This window comes from Varroa jacobsoni, unplaced genomic scaffold (assembly GCF_002532875.2).
Source record: "Varroa jacobsoni isolate VJ856 unplaced genomic scaffold, vjacob_1.0 contig00845, whole genome shotgun sequence".
NCBI lineage: Eukaryota > Metazoa > Arthropoda > Arachnida > Mesostigmata > Varroidae > Varroa > Varroa jacobsoni.
Genome location: NW_019214539.1, coordinates 38,581 through 61,338, shown reverse-complemented (window position 1 = coordinate 61,338; position 22,758 = coordinate 38,581). Strand labels below are relative to the sequence as shown.

Genomic DNA, 22,758 nt, shown 5'->3' with positions numbered 1-22,758 from the left:
AAGGGATGTCGCTAACTGTTATGTATTTGAGCATCTGATCGCATAAAGAATGTATCGTACAAAGACCAGGCGATCAGTTACAGATATTGGGACTTAGTGTTTTGTTCTTTCTTACTTAATTCTGTAAGGTATTCATGATCGTGTTTTATTCCTCAGCATTTGATTGTAGTGTGTCAGGGATCTGCACTTGAGCGAGCATCGGTTCAATCGTATGTATTGGTTGTACATCGGATTAAGTTGTTTCCCTAACCTCGACATGGTCACGGATTATTCCTAGCTAGAGTCTTCCTGAAAAATAGCGTATTACTCGGTATGAGCAATTAATCTCGCTGAAACCCAGTGTTGCTCCACTTTAATAGAAAGGGTCTCAAATGCTACGATTTCAAAACGTGAAAAACAAATTAAGTGTTTTTGGAGGCTACAGATCCGTCGTTTCTACTTAATTTGCTTTCTGCTTCATGCAGCTGGCACTATTTCCAGTCGCAACGTCGGCTGCATGTTATATTATCATTATCGCATACCAATGCTGAACTTCAGGAACATTCCAAGACGAGGAACGGCCATGTTAACAATGTCCAATGAACAGTTTTGTCCGTATTCGATCACACCAGCCATGAAAAGCCCCAAAGACTCATAAAACATGTGTTTGGGGTATGAATCGTCGCGAAAGTATTAAGGTGAACAAATAGTACGGACGGCGCGTAAAAAAAATTACTACGTTAAGGTTACGTCACTTACTTACCGAGAAGGTCTTGATGACGTTTCTTTAAGATAGGATAATAAACTATTGGAAAAAATTATTGGAATGGCTCTAAAACGTATTCGCGCATATGGTCGTATGTTTTTGTTTATTGGACTAAACAATCGTGTTGATTTTAAACGTTTATGAATAGATATTACTGCCTACTGTAACACAATAACAATGTGTTTTATGACGAAACCCAGTCGGGCAAAAACAGTAGGGTTCACTTGGTAACGGCGATAGCCCTACTTCGAGATCGCCAGTGATACTCTCAGATCGTATCTTATTCGCTTGAGAAATCATTGTTTTTACTTTTATTTAATCAATAAAAGTATAATCATATGAAAGTGTTTTGACTAGTTCCTATATTGTTTATATATTGCGTCGATCATCACAGCTGCGTTATCCCTTAAGGTTGTTAAACAGAATTTTTTCTGTTTTGCTTGCTTTAAAAGCTAAAAAAGGTCTGAAGTCTTTTCAATCAGCTATTAGGCTTTTGGCTGAGCTACCAAATAAGTGAGCAGACGTCATTGAGTAAATACTAAGGACGAGGAGATACGCTTTATAAGAGGATGAAATTTGTGCTAGCTCAAAAATATACTTGAAAATATGTATTTGCGATATAAGATCAAATTTGTCACTACATTCCCATGACCATTGCTACCATTACCAGCAATTGTGCGTATTACGACACTGGTAAATCGTGTACCGAATCATCTGTTAGACGTTTACGTGCAAAATTGTAAACTGACAAAGTCTACAAATTAACTACGGTACGTATTTGAGCGCTTGTTCGGCGGTTAAAGCTTATCCCGACTGGCCAGGAGAAATTTCAATGAATATTTACTAACATTGGGCAGGCTTACATCGAGTTGCTCCCAGGCCACAAGGTCAGGCACCGCCTAATTATTTAAGCAAAACTTGCGGGACGAATCTGGTCCGAATCGAGGATGGTTTAAGTATGCTCTCAGATGATAATTAGGGGGCTTTTACATGAGCATGCTTTTGAAAACTTTACAACGAAAATGAAGACTTCAAACCACGAGCCAGCGCGAGAACAGGAATGACCCAGTCGATCACCCTTAGATTGTTTCTTCGTATCTAGCCGAAACTCCTACTAGGCATACATACGTGACATGCTTATTTATGATCACACTAAAAAGTAACTACAAACGTATCATACTTACCCCTATTTCTCTGTAATGCAGTGGTAGCGTGAATCTTTCTTTATAGAAAATAGCGATCCTCTTAGAATTAGAGCGTACCTTGTTTATGGTATACTGTATATACTTAAAATATAATAGGGCGGATTTCCTGACGCTCTAACTTAAGTCTGCATATCTACATTGGTGGCGTAATGTGTTATTAATCTAAGGCAGAACTATTCGTGGCGAACCTATGAATACCAAACGAATGAAGACAGGGTATAATAATATATTAATATCGAGGCTAAAATATAACGGACAACTTCGTCGGTATCATTGAAAAAAACGTCTGTTCTGACAGCGTCCTGAGAGCCGTCGAGTGAGAGACAGCGAAAGACAGAGAGAAAAAAGAGGTAGAGGCCAGAAATTGTGAGCTCGCGCGTTATTACGCGGACAGGCATCAGACCGTGCAAGACCTTGCGCTTGCCCCCGGCGACTAGCAAGCTTTTTTGTAGAAGTTTTTTGTTTCTAAAAACCAGCGTCTGATCCATAAGCAACCTCCTCAAGTCAGTAAATGAAACTAGGTTATACAGAACATAACCGCAGGAAACGAGAGATAGGCTGGTGTCAATATTTTTTTTTGCATAGCTCAGAACCAGTACATCCTCCTATCTACCCACTGTGCGTGGTGTGGCAGTTAACTAACTCAGACTGCGTGTTACGTTTGCACGTATTTGTTATGAGCTTTCGTCAGTTCAATTCTGTATTGCACGTATTCTTTAGATAGCTATTTTATGAGACTTAAAAAAACTTTCAACCTCTTACTAACATGCATCCGAACGAATGCACAGTGAGCCCTGAACTTTAATGCTATTTGTGGAGAACGCTAGGTGCACTCTATCGTTGTTGTACTGCCAGGCGTAATTGCAACTATGGCGACGCATATTCGAGATTGAAAAGCAAGTAATTGTATGCAAAATATCAAAACTTGAGTTTCCCCTTTTCATACGTAACAAACGATTATCGAACGAAGCCATGCAAACGAAGATGATGCATAATTACCGCCGATGTTTATAAGTATCCCGTGTCACTAATACGTTCCACCTTCAATTTCTCAATCAGAGTCTGGTTGGCACCTGTAGTGGCCTTAGGAAGAAGCCGCTACTTTTCTTTTCTATGGAGCCAATCCTCTTCTCAAGATACCCTCAACTCCCTGTAGAACAATCAACAGAATACGACTTAAAAGATCTCACCCATTTTCCTAGCCGGAGATTTAGATCGAATGTCATTTTGATACTACATCTAAGTTTGAACAAGACAAACGGGACGTTTTGTCTTGTTCAAACTTCAGCCGTTGATCCTGCTACTGTAGCTAGTGGAGTCACTGAACAGAGAGGTTTTGGTATGTCTTTATCCTTATCCTTATCCAAGAGATAACGGTTTCTGCCTGACGTCCCAGCGTTTCGTCGTTATGCTTGATGCTTAACAGGTATTGCCGGATATGGGGATTATACCAACTCACCCTCCTGTCCAGCTACGTGGGCAGTTGTATTTCGACGTTCTAGAAGAGAAAGTGCTCTGTCGGCTGTTCCTGTTAACCACATGAATTAGGCCATTGGCCATACTGGCACAATCCGTATTGGAGCATGCCGCGCGTTCCATGGGATGCCTCTAGTTAGTCGCTGTAGCAGGCTCATTCGGCGAACCGGGCCGCGTTCACAAATAAGATGCTGGTTTCCATATTTGTCGAACATATCTGGCTTACTACTGTGGTAGCCAGTACGCCACTTTTTCCTAGTAACGTTTAGCTACGTGCGATCGAATTGTGAGGTTAAAGCCTATTGAAGAGGTCAGGTATTGCCATTCATTTGCTCTCCGCGATACATGTTAATACATTACATATGAGAACTGAGCACTTTATAGCTATGCAAAACGTACTTTACCATATAGACAGTAAGGGTCGATCTTCTACGAGGTTTCAAACAGGATTGCAACAATCCGATGGGTCAATCGATTGCAACTTGTCATGGTTCACAATCCAATTAATGACAGGTAGTTCACTCGTGTCCCTCGAGGTCTTGTGTCTGATAAATAGATAAAGATAAAGCTTTCGCAAGACTTCTAAATTTAAATAAGAGTGTTTAAAATACTATGTAATCAAACATAAACAGATTTTGTATATATTTTAAGTCATTATTTTTGTTCGATTCGAACTCCGAGTGAAGGCATTGGAACTTAAACAGCATTAAACAGGAGGGAAGTCAAGATATGGGCGGTAACAAACTGCATTAGAATTTATAGCAGTCTGCTTGTGTTCAGAAAAATGGAATATTAATTAACAGAGTAGAATTTGTTTCTACGGTAAATATAATTTGTCATTAAATGTACTTCGTAGACTAGATACTGGACGTTCCATTTATCCCGTACTGATAGAGGTGCATTTCATATTTGTGCACCCCAATAACGGAGTGGACTAAATACTAATTTAAAATCGATCGAGACTTAGATGTTCTCAAAAATTTACATTTTTCATATCGGTTCAACGCACATTTACGTCTAAGAAAACTGAATAGTAGCTTTTTTCCCTAATAGGGTACATAGCGTTCTCATAAGAGTAAAACATGGAATTATTTAGAATAAATTTTACGAGGAAATCTGTAAGTACGAAAATCGTTTATGAATATTACCATTAGATTCGAAATTATCCGATGCCTAATTTAATTTTGGTAAACGTATTCGAAATGGTTCATTGTTACTGTTTCGCCTGCCAGCCAGCCAGCCAGCCAGCCAGCCAGCCAGCTTTGCTTCGCTATGACAAACACATCGATAAAATGATTATGTCTAGTAGCTTTTATTAGCCGTTTAGATATTGTAACGGGTCAATAAACAGATTTTTCGATATTTTGATAGAATAAGTCAACTCTACGACGAGGAATAATCGGGTCTATAATTTCGCAAATCTATTCCAGCCAAATGCTTTTCTCCTTATCAGAAATTAATATTAATAAGCTGGCTTTAACTAAATAGAGACCTATTATCCGAGCATGAGCCAATTGCATTTTATGATTTTTAAAACTGAGGTCGTTTCCGCGTGGTAGTAATGCTGAATAATTAGATAACAGGGAAAATGGTAACTGTATTGTGTGCAGGAGCCGCTACCTTGCTTGATGTAGGAACTGAAGCGTACTGACAAATTAGACCATATCTGAATAAGTAATCATAAGCTTATCCTGCCTATGTAAACCAAGGGTGAGTTCCTCTTGTATCCGTCATATCAATGATGTGAAGGTGGCACATGGTGCTTTAGATCACTTCTTTACATTTGCATGAAATTTTGTAAATATTACCAAAGTCGTTATACGATTTTTTCCCCCGGTCGCTTCAACACACTACGTAGACTAAATTAGTTCGTAAGATAATTCAGGATACACTCAATTAGCATGATTGGCATTTTTTTTATAATTCATATACTCGCTTAAGCCCACATGGGGTCACTACTACACGTGTAATCAAAGTCCAGAACTCGGACCTTGTTATCCCATTGAATAATCTCGTTGCTATCTAATGATAGCGAATGCTGTATTTACTGATACGTCTTAATAACAGTACATTATGTAACTGAGAATTCGGTTCCCTGAAAAGGCAAATTACTTATCTAACTGAAAACCGACTTTGTCTAGAAATGATTTGCTGTAATTTTTGAGAAAACAAAATGAAAAGATACTCTACGGCTCGTTTCTACTATACTATAACACACTGCCCGATAATCCACAAGGTGTTCATTTTATTTTAAGTCAATATAAACAAGAATGACTTAAAGAAAATGATTTCAAGCGTGGATATTTGTAAAGCCTTCGAGGATAACTTCGGAACGACAACTAAATTCTTCATACGATCACGCAGATCAGACTTTGCTTGCAAATCAGTGACTTCGTATTTGCAAATACCGGTTTGCCTTATCTCTATAGTGATACAGCACGAGACAAGACTCCAGCAAATTCTGAAGTGATGTTTTACTATCTGTCTAAAATATGCTACATGTGAAGAAGTTTCGTACAAGTATCTAGGATTATGAAGAATATATGACTTTACTATATATGGCAATGCAAAACGATAACTCTTGCCAACGATATAGTCTATGCAACTTGTGTGAGTGAAGAAAGTTATTTTGTAATAATTTACAATTTTCATTATCTTTAACCGCTAGCGAATCTATTTTACCTACGCTTTTCACGTCCTGTTTTACCGTTAAACATAACTTGAAGAAAATGGTTCCTGGTACCTAACAGAGTATGCCTAAGCCAGGTGTTGAACCTAATCCAAATTACTAATCGTTGATTTTAGCAGCCACACACACGTTACCTTCGCACCACTATGGAAGCACAAATCTAAACCTACATTGTTAAGCTGAGCTGAATACAAGTGAAGATGATTAGGGTATGTATATGTACCTCAACATTAAATATAGGCTCTCTTAAATTGAAAACGCTTATTACCCGATTATGATCATGATAACCCATCTCAGAACAAGCAAAAGAGAACAACGAAAATCATAAAACACCAACAAAGATAAGTTTTATTTCCTTTCTTAGATATTTACACATAATACAGGAACTGTACATGTCATATATTGCCTAATGGCTTAGAAATGCCTAAATGTTAGCGGTATTTCGTTTTATAGACTGAGTAATGTCTCTATAATCTAGATCACACCACCTCCAGCTTCTTGTTCGAAACAGAACCTTCCATTTTCGAGCCAAATGGCAGCCAATCGCTTTTCTTAACCGATATTATTTAACCCAAGTTTATTGGGCTTTCTTCTTACAGGGAATACACAATCACGTTAGTTGGGTCTGTTCTTGCGACCTATAACCTACTACACATCATAGGTCATCCCTCCTTCTATCGTGCAGTGTAATTAATCGATATCCTATATGAGTAATTGAACCACCATTAAGTGCAAAACAGTATTCGCATTTCAACCAACAGAAACCCATTTACCCACTTGCTTGTTGGTTCATTATCTCTATTTGTTCTTCATTGGGATAATTATGTACAATGGAGAAGTTCGTATTACGAATCAATGTCACTTATAGGATCGTTCATATCATAGCTAGCCATTTTGTTATCAACACGTCGTAAGCCCAATTGCACCGTAGCAATCAAAAATTTTTAACCAAACTATAGGGTTTAGCGTACGTTGGTACTTGAGCTGACATGTTTGGGATCAACCCTCTTTGTTCGGTCGTACGTCACACCCATACTCCATAATGTTTCATCACTTCGTTATCTTTTCTTTTTTTTTTTCCTTCAAAAATATCCATTGTTTCACCATATAACTTGCCTAACACAATTAGCAGTCCAGTTAGGCGCTCTTATTTATAGAGCTGAGTGAGCATCACATGGACCGAAATTGTGCTAAATGTGTATGAGTTTCTTCTAATGATCTATTTGTTGTTGTTGTTGTTGTTAGCTCTACATGTGTTAGACTTACCGACAGAGATTCACTAGTGCCAAAATGTGGTACTACCTTGCTATAGTCCATGATTCGAAATAATCCTAGAGTCTGGAAATTCTGCCAGGGTGATATGCATCAGCCTGTGCGATGAAGTTACAGGCTTCTTGTCATAGTTGACGTTGCCATTGCGGCTGCCCCCGCCAATGTCATGATTCCTACGCCATCGTCGATTCCAACGCAGTTGTGATGGTAATGCGAATCTCGACAAGAGCTGCAGGGCACAGCCTTGACCGTCCCGTGTCCCGGAGAGGGGCTGCTCGACCGCGCCTTTCGCACCTTCTTCGGCCAGCTTTGCTTTTTCTCTCTCCACCTCTTCCATAATTGTCATATTCGCGATGTGTTTTAAGCCCACAGCGGCATCAATTTCATTTCCTTGAACGTGCACAACCACCGTTTCCGTCATTTGTTCATCATCGGTACAGTCCGGCATCCCAATCGTCTTTCTAACTGTTTCTTTCTTAATTTTCATTAACATGCTAATTGTCTTCTTCGGACTGGGCGGCGGCCGCTGTCCTTCTCGCCGACCTGGCTTTCCTCCGAGGTAATTAACTTCCGGTTGGCTACCACGCCGGCCATGGCAATGTCGCCCTTGCTGCTCATACTGTTGTCGTGGATGCTTATCATCTTCCTCTTTTAGATGGTGTTTGTGGGCTCTCACTCTCCGGGAGCGAAGTCGCCGCTAACTCAACGCAAGTGCTCCGAGTATGACGATGCATGCCACGAGCGTACTCACAACAGTCACCGAAGCTCCTACACCTAAAATGAATGGTATGAATATAGATCATAAGGAGTATATATTTATTGTACTATCCTTAAATTGGAAATCTGCATATATTGTAGACAGTTATCTCGCACTAACGTATTTGCCTTATTTTTTTTCTTAGGCTAGCTTAGCTAGAGGAGCCTCTTGACGTTATTGAATACAGAGAACTTTTTCATAGTGCCTATAACGAATGCAGCTAGTTCCCACCAACGTGTGTTGTATACATCTAAGTATTTATATTCCATATACCACCCAGTTACTTGGACTGAATCGTGTCCATTCCTATACTTGAAAATCCTATTGAAAGTAGTCTCGATGTATCCAGATACACAATCAAACGCTGGCTGGCAACACAGATTCGGGGTAAACCCCAAATCACATAGTGTGTATATGCTCTCATTGGCTGGGTCACAGTAGCATCGAGAGTCCGAAGAGTTTCCAGCTGAGGACAGTCGAACGTTAAACGGCCGCAGGCAATGACGAGGCGAATCAAAAAGGAGTATTTAAACTTCTAGCGCATAATCGATGTCTAGCTGGACGCTGGCGGGTTAGTCCAAATTTAGGCCGTTCACTTGTTTTTTGTCTGTCAGTTATTGTGTGGATGCGCGAAAAAGGTGGGAAAGTTTGCAAATACAGTATGAGCATGAGGTAAATGCAATTGAAGCATATACACTATAAACTCAATTATACCTATGTCTTCTGTAGGTGTTAGAGTTATTGATACTAACCTGATGTGAGCAGCTTTGACGGTGGCGAGATGGCCTGTATAATGACCCGAGATGGGTCAGAGCGGCCTTTTTCGTTAGCAGCAAACACTTGCGCAATGCATTCCGTGGCATCTGGGAGGTCTACTACCTGTGACGAAAATAACGTTCGATCGCCATATATCTCAAATGTGTTGTACGAGATAAACCGAACTCGAAATTTTTCATAGACAAATTTTTTTTACGCACAACATACTGAAGTGTTGGAGCTCTTACAGGCAGCTAATATTGCAAACACTACTGAAATACCTAACGGCGGTACCGAGCGTAAGGCTTGGAAAGCGTTTAATTTAGTGTATTGTAAAGTTACCATTTTTTACATAGACATCACTCAAACGTTTAAAACTATGTCTTAGCTGAATTTTCGGGATTAAACAGCCTTTTTATAACTAATGACTCTCAAATGAAGTCCACAGTTCAGCAGATCATTCATTCTCTAACCTGGAAGGCGGGCTCGTCTGAAGTGAGATTTGCGAGTAATTTCCCGTTGTCCGCGTTATACAATTCTAGTACATAAAATTCCTTAGATTTGTCATCCACCTGCCGTATCGAATCACATTCGAGGAAAAACCAGCTCTGCGCCTGATTTACTACCTGGCAGTTTTCAAGCACTGGCGGAACACCTGGATTCAAACGCGAAATAGGCGAAAATGTATAGGCATAGGCATAGCCATGTACAAACAGGCGATCTAATCTATCTAGCATAAAAAAACGAACAGTGTTAAATACAGTTTCACAAATAACTTGCAAAAGTTTACCTGCTGCTTTGTTTTTGTTTGCAACATACAAATACATCGAATACGATAAGATATGCAGCCAACATCCGCAACACTTACCATAGGGTTCGATGTGGAACACGCACGGTTCGGGTTCATGTACCGAACTATTTATATAAGCGCTGTTATTGGCCCAACACTCGATAGTGAGTTCTTCGTTCAGTGAGGACGGTCTATAGCTGAGCTGACTTGTGGTCTCGTTCATAACCTGATGCGCAGACGGGTGAAATACGTGCCATTCGTTTGAACCCGATGAGTTGTACGCTATCCACGTAAAGTGTAACCGATCCATTGCGTCCGCGTCCATCTGACACCGAATTGCCAGCATAGGTATGGTCCTTATCGAACCTTTGTTTGAAGCGCCGTAGCGGTACACTTTGTCTACCGATGGATGGCATCGTGGCGAATCTGTGTGTTAGGCATCACAGCAGAGAGCCAAAAACAAACAGATGTCGAAATCATATTCGACGACAGTGTGTATGTCTGAGAGCATTATAAGCACCTGTCTCGGCATAATTTTTCATTCTTTTTCGGGTAAAACCACTTTGATAGACAATGACAAAGAAACCGCGTACCGCTTTACATACTATGCGACCATGTTGACCATGAATACTTGGTTAACAAGCAAGCAAAGTGGCGATGCTAAACCTCTACCCGTTGTTATGGTAGTAATGGTGATAAATATTACTGGATATGACATTATAAAGGTGCTTTGACAAGACGGATCGAGGAGTCTAACTGAAAGAGCGGCTAACATGATCCTATTAAGTCCCTCTGGTCGGGGAAGTTATACATTTTCTGTGGCGCTCTACTTGCAATGCCACGCCACGTACACTACAACACAGAACGCCTCGGCATTTATAGCCAGATGAAACTCATCTATACATGTACTCACGGGAAGCATGAGCCAATACAAATGCGTTATTATTAGGCCTTGCCCTATTGTCTGAGTAAACAGCAGTTTTCTAATGCAATCTATCATAATTAAGCCTTTCCTGTTTTTGAAACGATATAAAATCAGGCACACTACCGTTTAGCTATAGATTCGTATCGCTACAATAAACTCCGACAAAATACGCGTATTTGATGCTCGCTTTTCATGGAACTTTTGTCTCCAAGTCCTGTCAAGTGCATCGATGTCTTTTCAGGGTAGGAACACTATAACACGGAACCAAACGTAAAGAGAGCAACATTATCGTACAATAACTTCCGTATCAGTAAACAGAAGTACGGAAATTGATAGTAACAAAATATAATTTTTCCGGGACGACTTCAGTGATGTGCCCGCCAACTTTTTGCGCAGCACTCAAAATAATGCTCAGGTCACAGGCCGCCTACGCTGTGCTAATGGGAAGCTTATACAAAGTAGCATTGTTAACACTGTATTTGTCATCATACCTGATTGATACGGACTCGACTAGGATTTAAGTTTCGATCAAGATCGCCACAAAGACTATAGACTCTCACGAAGTCTGCGTATACTTTATCAATTATATCTGTAACAAACTCTTCTCCTATGCAGCCACGCCTCCGAGGATCACTTTTTTGATATCAAGAAACTTGCGTAAGAGGCTGAGGAGATTTTTCTGTAGATCAAGCCTTTGTTAAACTACAAAATAAGGCCGAAGTGGTGAATTCTGTCAAATGGAAAAAAAAAGAACATGAGATGTAAACAGTCGAGGCCTTATGCCTTGCTTGAGTGAGTTCCCAATTGTGTGTGCAACCGCAACAAGCATCATCTAATAGCCCTCGTTAGGGCAGTTAATATACAAGGCAAACCAGTAATATAAAATTAGGTTACAAGACTAATGTATGCATATGGGCATTGTAGATCATGCGACATTTAAAAAGGCCAGACATTTCCTGTTTATGACCTATAGATTTGCAGTATGGTTGTACGCGTCGACGTTCAATAGATATTTCGTGCACGTTGACCAGAGATATACTATCACTAATATATGTATATATAGGTTGAAATCTGTTTAACGTGATTGGCCGGCTACTTACATCTAACACGAAGGTCGAGATCGTTCGACCTCACCGATCCTAAAGGATTGGTGACGTCGCAATTATAACGTCCATTATGCTGGCCAGCAGTAACGTTTTGGAGCATTAATCGCGTCGTAAAACGATGTCCTGGCTTAACCAGCAATGCATCCGTGATGGTGGTCGTAGCGGTCGACGAAGGCGTAACCAAGCTGGAATTGCGTCTTAAGGTGTTATCTTCTAGGAGCCGGTCGTTAAGAGTCCAGAACACACGTGTGACCGGCGGATTAGCAATAATGACGCACTCAAGTATGACATCTTGGCTCTGTGAGACGACGTGTATGTTGGAAGCCTCGTGACCTCCGACTCCTCGTAGGGAGACAACTGGGGCATCTGCAAAATCGAACGATTTTACGTACAGAAACATTCATTTATGTACATATTTGACGTTGTTCAACGGCCACGTAAACAGAATCTTACTGGTGCAACGTTTTCGCGCTGTGTACTTCGGTCGCCATAGTCGCCTGTGTTGAGACGAGTTTTTATTTTCGATACGCACATTTGACAAACGCCGACTTTCTTAGTTCGATTTTTCGAGCTTAATTTAGGGCCCCACTGCGACCCTAACAGACAGATGCGTGTGTGCAACGGACACTCGGAGCTGTCAGCGCACATCGAAGATCTCAGGAAGAGTGCCTGTTCCTAATATAGTAACCTAATTGACAGGACGGCCTCTAGTTGAACTGCGTCAAGGAACATGTGTACGAGACACTTACGAATAATATTTAGCTGAATCGAGTCCTCCCAGGTGCTTCCAGGAAGCTGGTGATTTGTTACTCGACAAATCAGCTTCTGTCCATTTTCTATCGGGCTCATTGTCAAGAGGAGGGTCGATACTGTTGTGTTACCTGAAGTGTATAATGTAGGTTTATTGGTACGAGTGTTAGCTCCTATAGAAGGTGTCAGAGATGTAGAAAAATTCAACGCATCATAATATAGGCAGGGGCCGACTTCTATCTGATCTACGTCAGTGGTAATACTACGTCAGAGTTAAACTTCACTCTGCCAACAGCAGCGCCTACATACGGGTTAAAGTGAAACTAACAGACGTTCACATTATAATAAATGCATAATACGTTTATTTACAGGGTACTTTCTAGCTGTACATGGGGCAGTTATGAACAAGTAAGCCAAGCACACTTCGTTGGAACGAGCGTACTCTAAGTGGGGATTAAACAACGCGTTAACCTAATGTGTACAAGACTGCATTTGGAAAGCCTAGAGAGGACAAAGGATGACATAGGTTCGTCCTGAGTACAGAAATTTTCGAAACGGTATTTCGGAAATTAGGCGAAAGACGAAAGATCTAAATTTTATGAATACTTCAATTAATTTTATGATCATAAATAACATCGTTTGAATAAAAAATAATTTTCAAGAGATTATTGTAAACGATGATAGATGAATGCCGAAGTGTATGCCAGATGTTATGAGCTCCTAAGGAAATAACCGATTATAATTGCTTTTATTTATTTTATATTAGATATTAATTTATAATATCCAGAAATTCGAAAAGATGCAATCATAAATTATGATCACCCACTCGTGTAAAATGGCTTTACATTAATTATTCATGCATGTCTCTAGTCTACCGTAATGATTTTTAGTATGAATCTTATGTGTCGCTGCTATATTTCTACTAGTCTCATAGAATCACAATGTATAGTTTGCAATAATATTTTGTTGAACTGAAGCTTCCCTGTACCTGACGGTCCCTCTGTAACCGATCTCGCAATCCATCTAAGATGGAACGGACATCCCGTTGTTGTGATGCTGGGTAACGCTGGCCCATATCCGCCGTCATGATATGTTGGCCATGCCGATACAGCTTTTCCGATGCTGCTTACACTGACTGTGTCACAGGGGTAGACCTGGACAGCTTATACCGGTAGGTGCTCAAACGCTTTTCCAAGTCGCTAGGCAAAGTGAGATACGAAACTCATTCATGCATGTCGATCAAAATGTCCTCGTGAAGCGTCAACGCATGCCGCGGTTTACCACCAAAGCCCACTAGCTTGTTTCGCAAGGCAGGCTCGACCGACACGCGCGCTTCGGAGGCCGTTAGCAAAGATGACAATGTCGCTTTAGGTACCATGTAGCATGATTCAATATAGAAATCGTACACCCAGGCGGGCGGGCGGGCGGGCAGCGGCCAAAAACGACGTCAGGGTGGATGAAAGCGAAGAAGGCTTCGTCGTCATGGCAACAATTTTCCACTAGTCTTTTCCAGTTTTGCTAGATGAAAAGCTTTGCCTTCATGTGGCAGACACGGCCATGGGAGTAGAGTACCTCGATCTCAACTGTTGTCGAAAATAGTCTCTGCCCAGCGAATTAGAATGAGTCGTGCGCACTATCATATATACTTGTACAAACTCGTTTGTTATGTCGCAGTCATATCCGTTAGTTTTGGCGGAGTGAAGCATGATCAGAGCACTCGACGTATGAGCAGTTAAAACACTGCTAATATGTAGATACATAAGCCTCCCCCTAATTGAAGTTATTATTATAACTCAGCATGGCAACATGGAACTTGTAGCGTTCGGAATCGCTGGAGAAATAGTAGCAGTACTTTTAAGGATTTCGCCAACAGAACGAATTGGTCCACTAGGCATACGCGGCGCGCTTTTCAAACTTACGCTAACTACAGCGACGCAGCTGCAGTAAGTAAATGGCAGCATCCATCTTCTGCCTTTACCTATTATGCAACACTACACTGTGTAGATTTCTGTTATGGAGCTATTGAAGTATTTTATCGATTCTGGCCAGTTGATAAACCATGTTAAAGTTGGACCAAAGTCCGAGCTTTTTCTCATAGGAGATAGTGATAATAAAGAAATCTCATACACCATGAATGGACGACTTGACTCCCCTAATGACATCCTCTTCGAGGCACACGAGGCTGTTCGAGTCTCAGACTCAAAGCGGCGTTATGTGAATAGTCTGTGCTGCGGAAAGTCAGGTGTACCAACAGGAACTTTAAGTTTAGATTCAAATTTCCTTAAACAGCCTTCCTACACTGGAAAGCTATATAGTTGCTGAGTGAGTCATTCGTGGCATGCTTGGGGAAACTAGGTGGTTAATTAGGTGACCCACTCAAACAAACTAACTTTTAAGTTTTTTAGGTTTTTTTTTAGAGAATCTACTACATCGTTCAAGTCATTTCATTACTTTGCTGTGTTCTCACCCGACTACATTGGTTGAACCATTTAATCATGTAGTTAAACTTAGCAGAACCGCTCTTTTTCTTTGGTTATTCATTTACCGGTATTCAAATGCTCCATTATCGTGTCCTAGTGTCATCCTGTCACTCTATAGCAGGTGTCTGGTACTTCTGTCACAATTATTGCGTATTCTCGTTGCACTGAAGCCGTCACTGTACCATCCTTGACCTTTTATCCCTCGCCATCGTTCGCCTATTTTGTTAAGGTGAATAGTTTACATTTTTTAAATTTCATGTAAATGTTAAGAAACCAAACAGGCAATTAATGTGAAAAAACCGATATCTTTTAGAAATTCGTTAATCGTTGCTTGAAGCCATCATTGTCACCACGACATTCGACAATTCCAGTAGAGCAAATCCGTGTTTTCCTGCTAGTTCAGTTGCGTGCTTATTGCGTAGCCTACGAAAGGCGGCAAGATTTCTGCATCACGCAGTCTCATGTCTTTTGTGTGTTACACGATGGGCACACAACCGGATTTTTGGGGGGAAAAAAAACTGATTTTCTGCCTATGAGTCTAAAGCCAATTGTACGCCTTTATTTTAATAGAGTCCGCGTTTCGATGCCTCAACAGCTGTAAGAAAACTGCCCAAAATGTTATTTCTCAAAATTTACATTGAAGTTTAAAGGAAAATATATGACGTTTTTAACGTTAAAAGGCCTTCGTTTAGAATCCGTGTTGCTTTTGCTGCACTGTTCTCGTGTCAAAGAAATACCTGCGTGCAAAATATGACGAAAATCAGTGCAGCCGCTTTCGGGCAGTTTGGTAATACGTACAAACTCGTACTGTTTAGGACTTCGAATTGCACCTCTAGATACCCAACGATAACGATTTATTGCTAATACGTTTAAGAAGATCAACAAGACGAGAGGCGTCAATAAATAACAAGCGCATTCAAAAGACAATCAAGTACGGGCAAGTATGGTTGTAAAGATGCTACTTACCATCGTCCTCGTCGCTGACATGGCTGAAAAATGCTTCAAGTTTCCTCGTAGCAAGCAACCATGTGACGACTGGAAATGGTCTGGAACCAATTACACGACAGCGAAACTCTGCCTGAGCACCCGCTGAATATGAGATACCGCCGTGTTCCACCTCTACAGACAACGGAGGCACTATGGGGGATTTGCGTGAAAAGGAAGATTACAGAAGCATAAGTTGTCGGCTACAACGATGCTATCGTGATCTATAGCTCGCATACAAGTGTACTGCTAGCAGATAGATCTGAAGTGATTGGGTCGCAATTCTAGAGACAAGCAACGACCCAAAATATAGTTATAACGGGAGAAACGGGATAATGAGAATGATTGTATCAGTAAATTGATTTGATAGGACAGAAGCGTGAGTCTTATTTGCAATCATTGCTCTGAATCTGAATGTCTATCTGGCAGGAAACGCCAACTAATCAAACTAGAAAAACTTTACCAATCGTTCTTCTTCCCATTCGGAAATTGGCATTAGTATAAAATATTTCGTATTAGATGCGGAGAAAATTCAAGAAAGTGGTATTGTATTAACTTTACGTCGTGTGCTTCCAGTGATCATCAATTGTGAAAAGAAAAACTTCTTCCATGTTCTGTCGAGCTACTTCGAAACGCCCGTAGGAAAGTTTCCTATGACACGGACTTGCGCAGATACCGCAATTCTGGGATGCAACTTCTGGCATAGCCCTTAATTTACAAAACTTTAATGGTCAAGTAGTCGAGACAATAGTTGGTGTGGCTAAAGGGGGTTTAGTTTAGGAACGTATAGTTCAATTGTAAAGCTTGCATAGAACGGCTCCTTAACATATGGCACAACCTTTTTCTTCATTTTGATGGTTATGCTTCGCTCTCTTAACTCATTTATGTCTTTTTCTAGCTTCGTCGCTAGTCGTCTACATTATGGCGCAGATCAGCGAAAAAAAAAAGCCCTCCATTATGAATCGCTGAAAAGCGACTGTTAACAGTTCCGTAGCTAGTGCCCCCCAGGCAAAAAGGTTGGTTCAAGCTTTTGTTGTTGAACCTAGTAAAGCCAAATGATCTTCTCGATGTCAAACAACGAACGGAACCTGCCTCGGATGAAAGTGCACGGCAATAACGAACCCATCGAATTTCTTTATTGGATAGGACTATATCATTCGAGCTCTCAGAACCGTATCGACCTATCGCTGTCTCTGCCCCCTATTTAGACATTCTAGGAGGCATGGCACTCGAGGCTAGAATCATTCTTCAAGAAGATTTCGACTAGCAATTCGAGAGCGCGTTGCCGGAATGCGGGGGTGCAGCTAGCGTTGGCTGTCACGTGACTTTTCTTCCTGATGACGTTGGAACTTCTTAGGCAGGACGGCCATAATCACGGGGAATGAAAATTCTTATCAGGTTTCACTGACACAAAGAATAATGGACATGAGCTGGCTTCTAGATACGTAAGCGTTGGATGACAGCCAAATTACCAGCAAGATTTGTAGGGTTAGCATGTTTTAATTAATACGAATAAATGTCTACGTCACTATTAAATGTCAGACGTTACGGATAGCTGTTTTAAGCTAAGGGGATTCAAAAATAATTTAGTGATAATATCAAACGAGTAATCTTACTAACTGTGGAATTTTGCGTAGAGTAAATGTAGACTTTGGGTGCTACTCCGAACCGAGTTACGCTTAAGTGCTTGTCGTGATATGTAATTTCTATTGTTAGATAGCTTAGCATACAGGATTTAACGAACAGCTTCAGTGTAAGCACATTGTATGTGATTGGGGCTATGACAACGTTTAGCTACTCCTATGGAGTCGTTTATAATGCGTATTAAATAATTCATTCTTTGAGCTATTCCCGTTTTCGATGAATAAGCCTGCTTTAAGGACAGCAAAACGGTCCAGCTTGTTCGTCATCTGCCCAAACTGCGAAGGACAGCCGTATTGTCCAAGTAAACAGGTAATTAAGCTTATTTCGATGTCGCTATTTGAAATAATGAGAACCTCTACTCTCTGTTGGCAAATTGATGCCGGTCAGATGTGACTGACCCACTTCTCACGAAACTCACGGATAAGGTCAATGGTTATAGCTGTTTCAAGAGGTTGTTCGCTGATCTCGTTGAACGCTTCGCAACTGAATGTAGCACGCAGTTCATCTCGACCAAGACGCCCCACGTCGAGAATTGTATGTGCTCCATCTGTCCGAGGTTGAGCTATGACTCTGTACTTGCTGCTGTTCGACGAAATGTCCCCTCCGCCCTCGTCGGGGGTGTTTGCGTCGATGATGGGGATGCCATTGCGCTTCCACACTACTGTCGGAATCGGAAGACCTAAACCAAACGAATTTAATGAAGAAAGAATTCAGCGCATGCGTAGAAAAGTATATCTATATATAGTGACTAAATGCACTATCATTGGCCATAGATTTGGCATATTAAGTTCATATATATATATATGCGACTAATAAAGGTTTACTTCTGGCTGGATTGTTGTTAATCTAAACGAATATGAGCGGAGGTTAGTATCTGAAGTACACTATCATTCGATTTCAGTATAGGGGCATACTTATTGGATACTTCTATTTGTCCTCTACTAACCGCAATAAATCAGCTATCTATTTAGTGAACCGGAGCCGGGGGCTTGCGGACGGTGGGGTACAGCTAAGCAGAAACCTCTCGGCAACTAAGAGAATATGGACTGAGTAAATAGTGTATCACGGTAAATCTATTCACCCTTTTCAACGATGCAATTGATTCGCAAATTGTGTCCCACATAATACGGTCCGATCAGTGACGCAAGTATGCTGCCTTCGCCATCAGTTAACAAAGGCGTACTCGTGGATACTGTCAAAAGGTAGGAAACGATACGATGGTTAGAAGGTCTAGTAAAAACAACAACGAAAATATCACCGTCTGATCATATATAAACTAAAATGAAGGAAATAAGTTCGCTTCGAATTGAACTTTTAAAAAACTAAACTAAGGAAATCTACCGTTACCGTAGTCGTCCTTGATTTTCTCCTGCTGTCCGAAAGTTACGTTTTGAATACGTTTATTCCACTGTCCCAGTAATCACACATACACCGATTCACGCAGTGCAGTGATAAACTTTACGATCTTTTTCATATGACGGCAAGCGTAGAGGGTTATGGGCCCGGTAACGGCCCATCCAGCCGCTGCGATCGTCGTTTCGCATAATGAAATTCTGCAGAGTTTAAATATATGAGGCTATCTTTCCAGCGGCTGCCTTACTTTGGGGACGCGACCGAATCTCTTAACAGTAGCGACCCCTGCCTATTTTGCTCAAAATAAATATCAGTGTCTCAAGGGCGTCAGTTTCTTCTTGTTATATCTACTATAGCTCGAGCCTACCAACCGCATAACTGTGAACCCAATGACTGGTGCCAGGTTTTTTGAAGAAACGTTCGTACAGCCTTTCATTCTCGTTTTTGTAAACCACTTCATTTACAAAAATAATTTCAGACGAATCCACGGGGTAGTTAGTAAACTCGTCTCAATTGTTCGACTCCGCAGTAAATAGCAGGCTTTATACAGTCTAGGAAACAATACCCCACAGAAGGACATATAAACTGTATGCACGTAGAATGTTGAAAGCATTTAACTTCTTTTTTATATTATAAGCATACGGGCGTGCGTGCACCCGTTTTGTTACCATATGTTTTTGCAGTCCTGTTTAAAGGACATGTCTGACAACTCTTCCAACAAGGGGAGCGCCGGTACAAACGAGATTCCCTGATGAATCATTTTAACTACAGGCCGTAACATTATTTTAAGCTCTGTTCAGGAAAATTGAAGAGCTTTTCTGAGCCCATGATGTCTATTTCATCGGCAAATAATCTAGACCTGGTGCATTTAGATACCGAACCAGGTTGTATTGACGCTCTCCTCCAATGAGCCGCCTCGACTACTAGCGTAAGAAAGCACTCTTCCTCACCTTTATCTTACGTGAAAAAAAAACGAAAGTGCTGTTATGACCAGCTAATCGGCGATGTGTTTGAGTTACGCTCAGTAGAACCAGCAACAACAGTCCGGCAGCCTTAAAAGTAGTAACCCAGGCCCATAACGGAGCATCGGGACTAGACTCCAAATATAACAAATGTGCCGTTTTGCTTGGATATACCTTGGACCTGGTATAAAACCGCGGACACTGATACCAGCTAGCAAGGAAACGCTGTATCTGTTTATTGATTGGCCTTACTCGATATTGTACGCAACAACAACAGTAGTGCAAGTAAGAACCTTAACACTGAAGCATTACTACTAGGGCGCACTTCGAGAGAAACAGCAGGCAGACATGAAATCAAAGCTTGCGAGTGGCGGAACCATTTTGTAAGCCTGCACGTGGTAACTAGACGAGTGTTTTCTTATAATCTCAGCCCAGTATCTGAGACGTATCCATGCGAACGTCTTCCAAATATAGGGGCAGGCGCACAAACAAAGACTTGAAGTCTTTGTTTAAAAGGCACTGACAATAGTGGAGCCGGGCGACAAAATAGATACGGCCTTTTGAGACTTTGCGGTATGCGGTGCCTTGGCCTGCGCCTTCAAGGCTATATTGAATCTTATCATGAATTATTATTTGGTTTCGTGGTATTGCTCATCAAAGCAGCAAGAACGCCGTGTGAGATATTTAGAAAAGTGTGGCGAAACTTCTTTTCGTAGGTGCTTTTCGGATCCTCACGAAAATTTAGAGATAATGTTAAAATTAGCTAATCTTGCCACGGTTTACGACGGTATGCGACTCAGACTAGATTACCAGTATATTACTAGATGGCACGTTAGTTATATTAATTGAAACATATCGTCGAAAAACGTATATATATATATATATGCTTTGTCTCTCTAATAATATTATTCTATATAACGTTTCGTGCTAAAATCTTGTCTTATTTAGCCCAACTATGATAAGCGCATTACTTGTGTCTGTTGACAGCCTTCAATCCCAACAAAAACAGTTGCGTTCGCTGATAGAAAGGTGCCGCAGTAACAGATTGTTTTTCAGTATCGTGGCCCTTTGTGAGAACCAGGCAATCCGCTACACAAACTACGTATCCCAAATTGGTCCATAACTTACGAGATGATTGGCAAGCAGAATAAGCACAAAGATATCGTGAAGACAACAGGAAAATTGAATTCTAACTAAAGAATTGAATTCTGAGAGAAGCGATTTTTGTTTTCTGTCTTTTGATCTACAGTATGGCTCCCACTAAACATGTGCTGATGTAGCTTATATCGTCATGCATTTTCAAAAATTAATCATAGGCCAAAGTCATAAATAATATATTTTTCACCATATATTACTAGATCATATGTTGATGGGGGCAAGCAAGCGTTTCTTGCCGTGAGTTATCTACCACCCTGTTGTTAAGAGTCATTTTTTCTACAGTTACAAATACATCCCACTATACATACTACAATAGCCCGTTGTGTATGTGCATCAAGTTCATCTTGACCCAATGTGCATAGACAATGTACATTGTAAGATGAACCGATAAAGGCTAACAACTCGTTAGGCTCAGACGCCTTTGAAGGCAAGACAACAAACGAAGTCAAAGAACAAACTATCGAGTCACGAGCAAACACCTTATATCCTATACGTCGAATGATGTCTTCTTCTTTGTAATATATTTAAGTATTCGTATAAAAGCCCATTTTGTTTTCCAAAGCAGCAATGGAACAAACACAACAGGCTGTAACAGTTCATATACCCCAAAGAAAGCGAAACTCAGAGAATAAACATTCCGGAAGAATTCTTACATACAGATAGTCGATACTAGAGGAGAAAAAAAAAAGAGATAGAAAGCTGTAGGGAACATCACACAAATGAAAAGCCCCAACAAGTAACATAATGGAGGTGTAATAGACGCACGAAAAAGTGCACAAAAATCACACAAAAAAAAATCGACGCATGTATAAACGGTCTGTTTCCAAAGATTGCCATCGCGAGTACGAAAGATCAGCATGAGCAGGATCAATGAAACCTACTGCCAGGAAACAAGCCATTGCCAACGAGAGAGAGACTGCTCATGCGTATGCGAAGTCAGGATGACTCGATGGGGTAGAGAATATGGTGGGTCTATGCTGCAGGAAGACGAATAGGCAAGTGGTCTCAATGGAAGAGATGAACGGAGCGACGTAGCATCATCAAAGTGAATACTGGCCACATTTAAATTTATTGCAAACACTAGAATGTAAACAAAATAGTGCCTACTCAGTGATGTCGGGTGCTCTCTAACTGCTTGACAGATGAATCCGACGTTATTTACCATAGGCAATAATCTTAGGGAAGTCTGACATCTTTGACCAAGCGCCGGTAAATTTTTTTTTGTGGGATCTGAATTCAATTTATCAAAACATGTTGCATATATATATATATATATATATATATATATATATATAAGGAACACACACATAAGTCTGGGAAATACATACCGCCTACACGCAGCGAGACATTGTGGGTCCGAACTTCCCCAGAGTGGAAACTCACAGAGCACAAATACTGTCCAGCATCCGTAGGAGATAATCGCGAAAGCTGCAAACTTGCTGGGCTGCTGAGCGCTGGAAACAAACAGATAGATATAAGTGATTGTTATATCCAATAGAAATCAAGTAAATCATAACATACCTGCATCTGCCACTCAGCAGTTCATTAACGACTAAGATAGTTTCCCATAAATGATTACGAAAAGACGTGTACGTAGGTACGTAGGTAACTGCTGCTCTCCGTATTTTGATTTGATTTTTTCGTCATCCAACGAAAATGTTGTTGGCTTTCATATTGCTTAAGGTGCTCACTATCTAGACAGTAAG

At 40.8% G+C, this 22,758-nt stretch overlaps 1 protein-coding gene across 2 annotated transcripts in view; it reads right to left on the bottom strand.

Moving 5' to 3' along the window:
- Window positions 1-6,437: 6,437 nt before the first annotated feature.
- LOC111271673 (uncharacterized) overlaps window positions 6,438-22,758 on the bottom strand; it is a 39,658-nt gene continuing 23,337 nt past the window's right edge. The window contains exons 3-12 of one of the 2 annotated variants that reach the window (XM_022852621.2): window positions 22,381-22,506; window positions 18,661-18,771; window positions 17,998-18,258; window positions 15,918-16,088; window positions 12,471-12,602; window positions 11,716-12,087; window positions 9,769-10,116; window positions 9,374-9,555; window positions 8,897-9,023; window positions 6,438-8,161 (exon numbers count right to left, since the gene is read on the bottom strand). In XM_022852621.2, the coding sequence (XP_022708356.1) occupies window positions 8,085-8,161; window positions 8,897-9,023; window positions 9,374-9,555; window positions 9,769-10,116; window positions 11,716-12,087; window positions 12,471-12,602; window positions 15,918-16,088; window positions 17,998-18,258; window positions 18,661-18,771; window positions 22,381-22,506 (1,907 nt within the window). In that variant the 3' untranslated portion in view covers window positions 6,438-8,084. The remainder of the gene's footprint in view (window positions 8,162-8,896; window positions 9,024-9,373; window positions 9,556-9,768; window positions 10,117-11,715; window positions 12,088-12,470; window positions 12,603-15,917; window positions 16,089-17,997; window positions 18,259-18,660; window positions 18,772-22,380; window positions 22,507-22,758) is intronic. The other variant, XM_022852622.2, reaches the window with a different exon arrangement.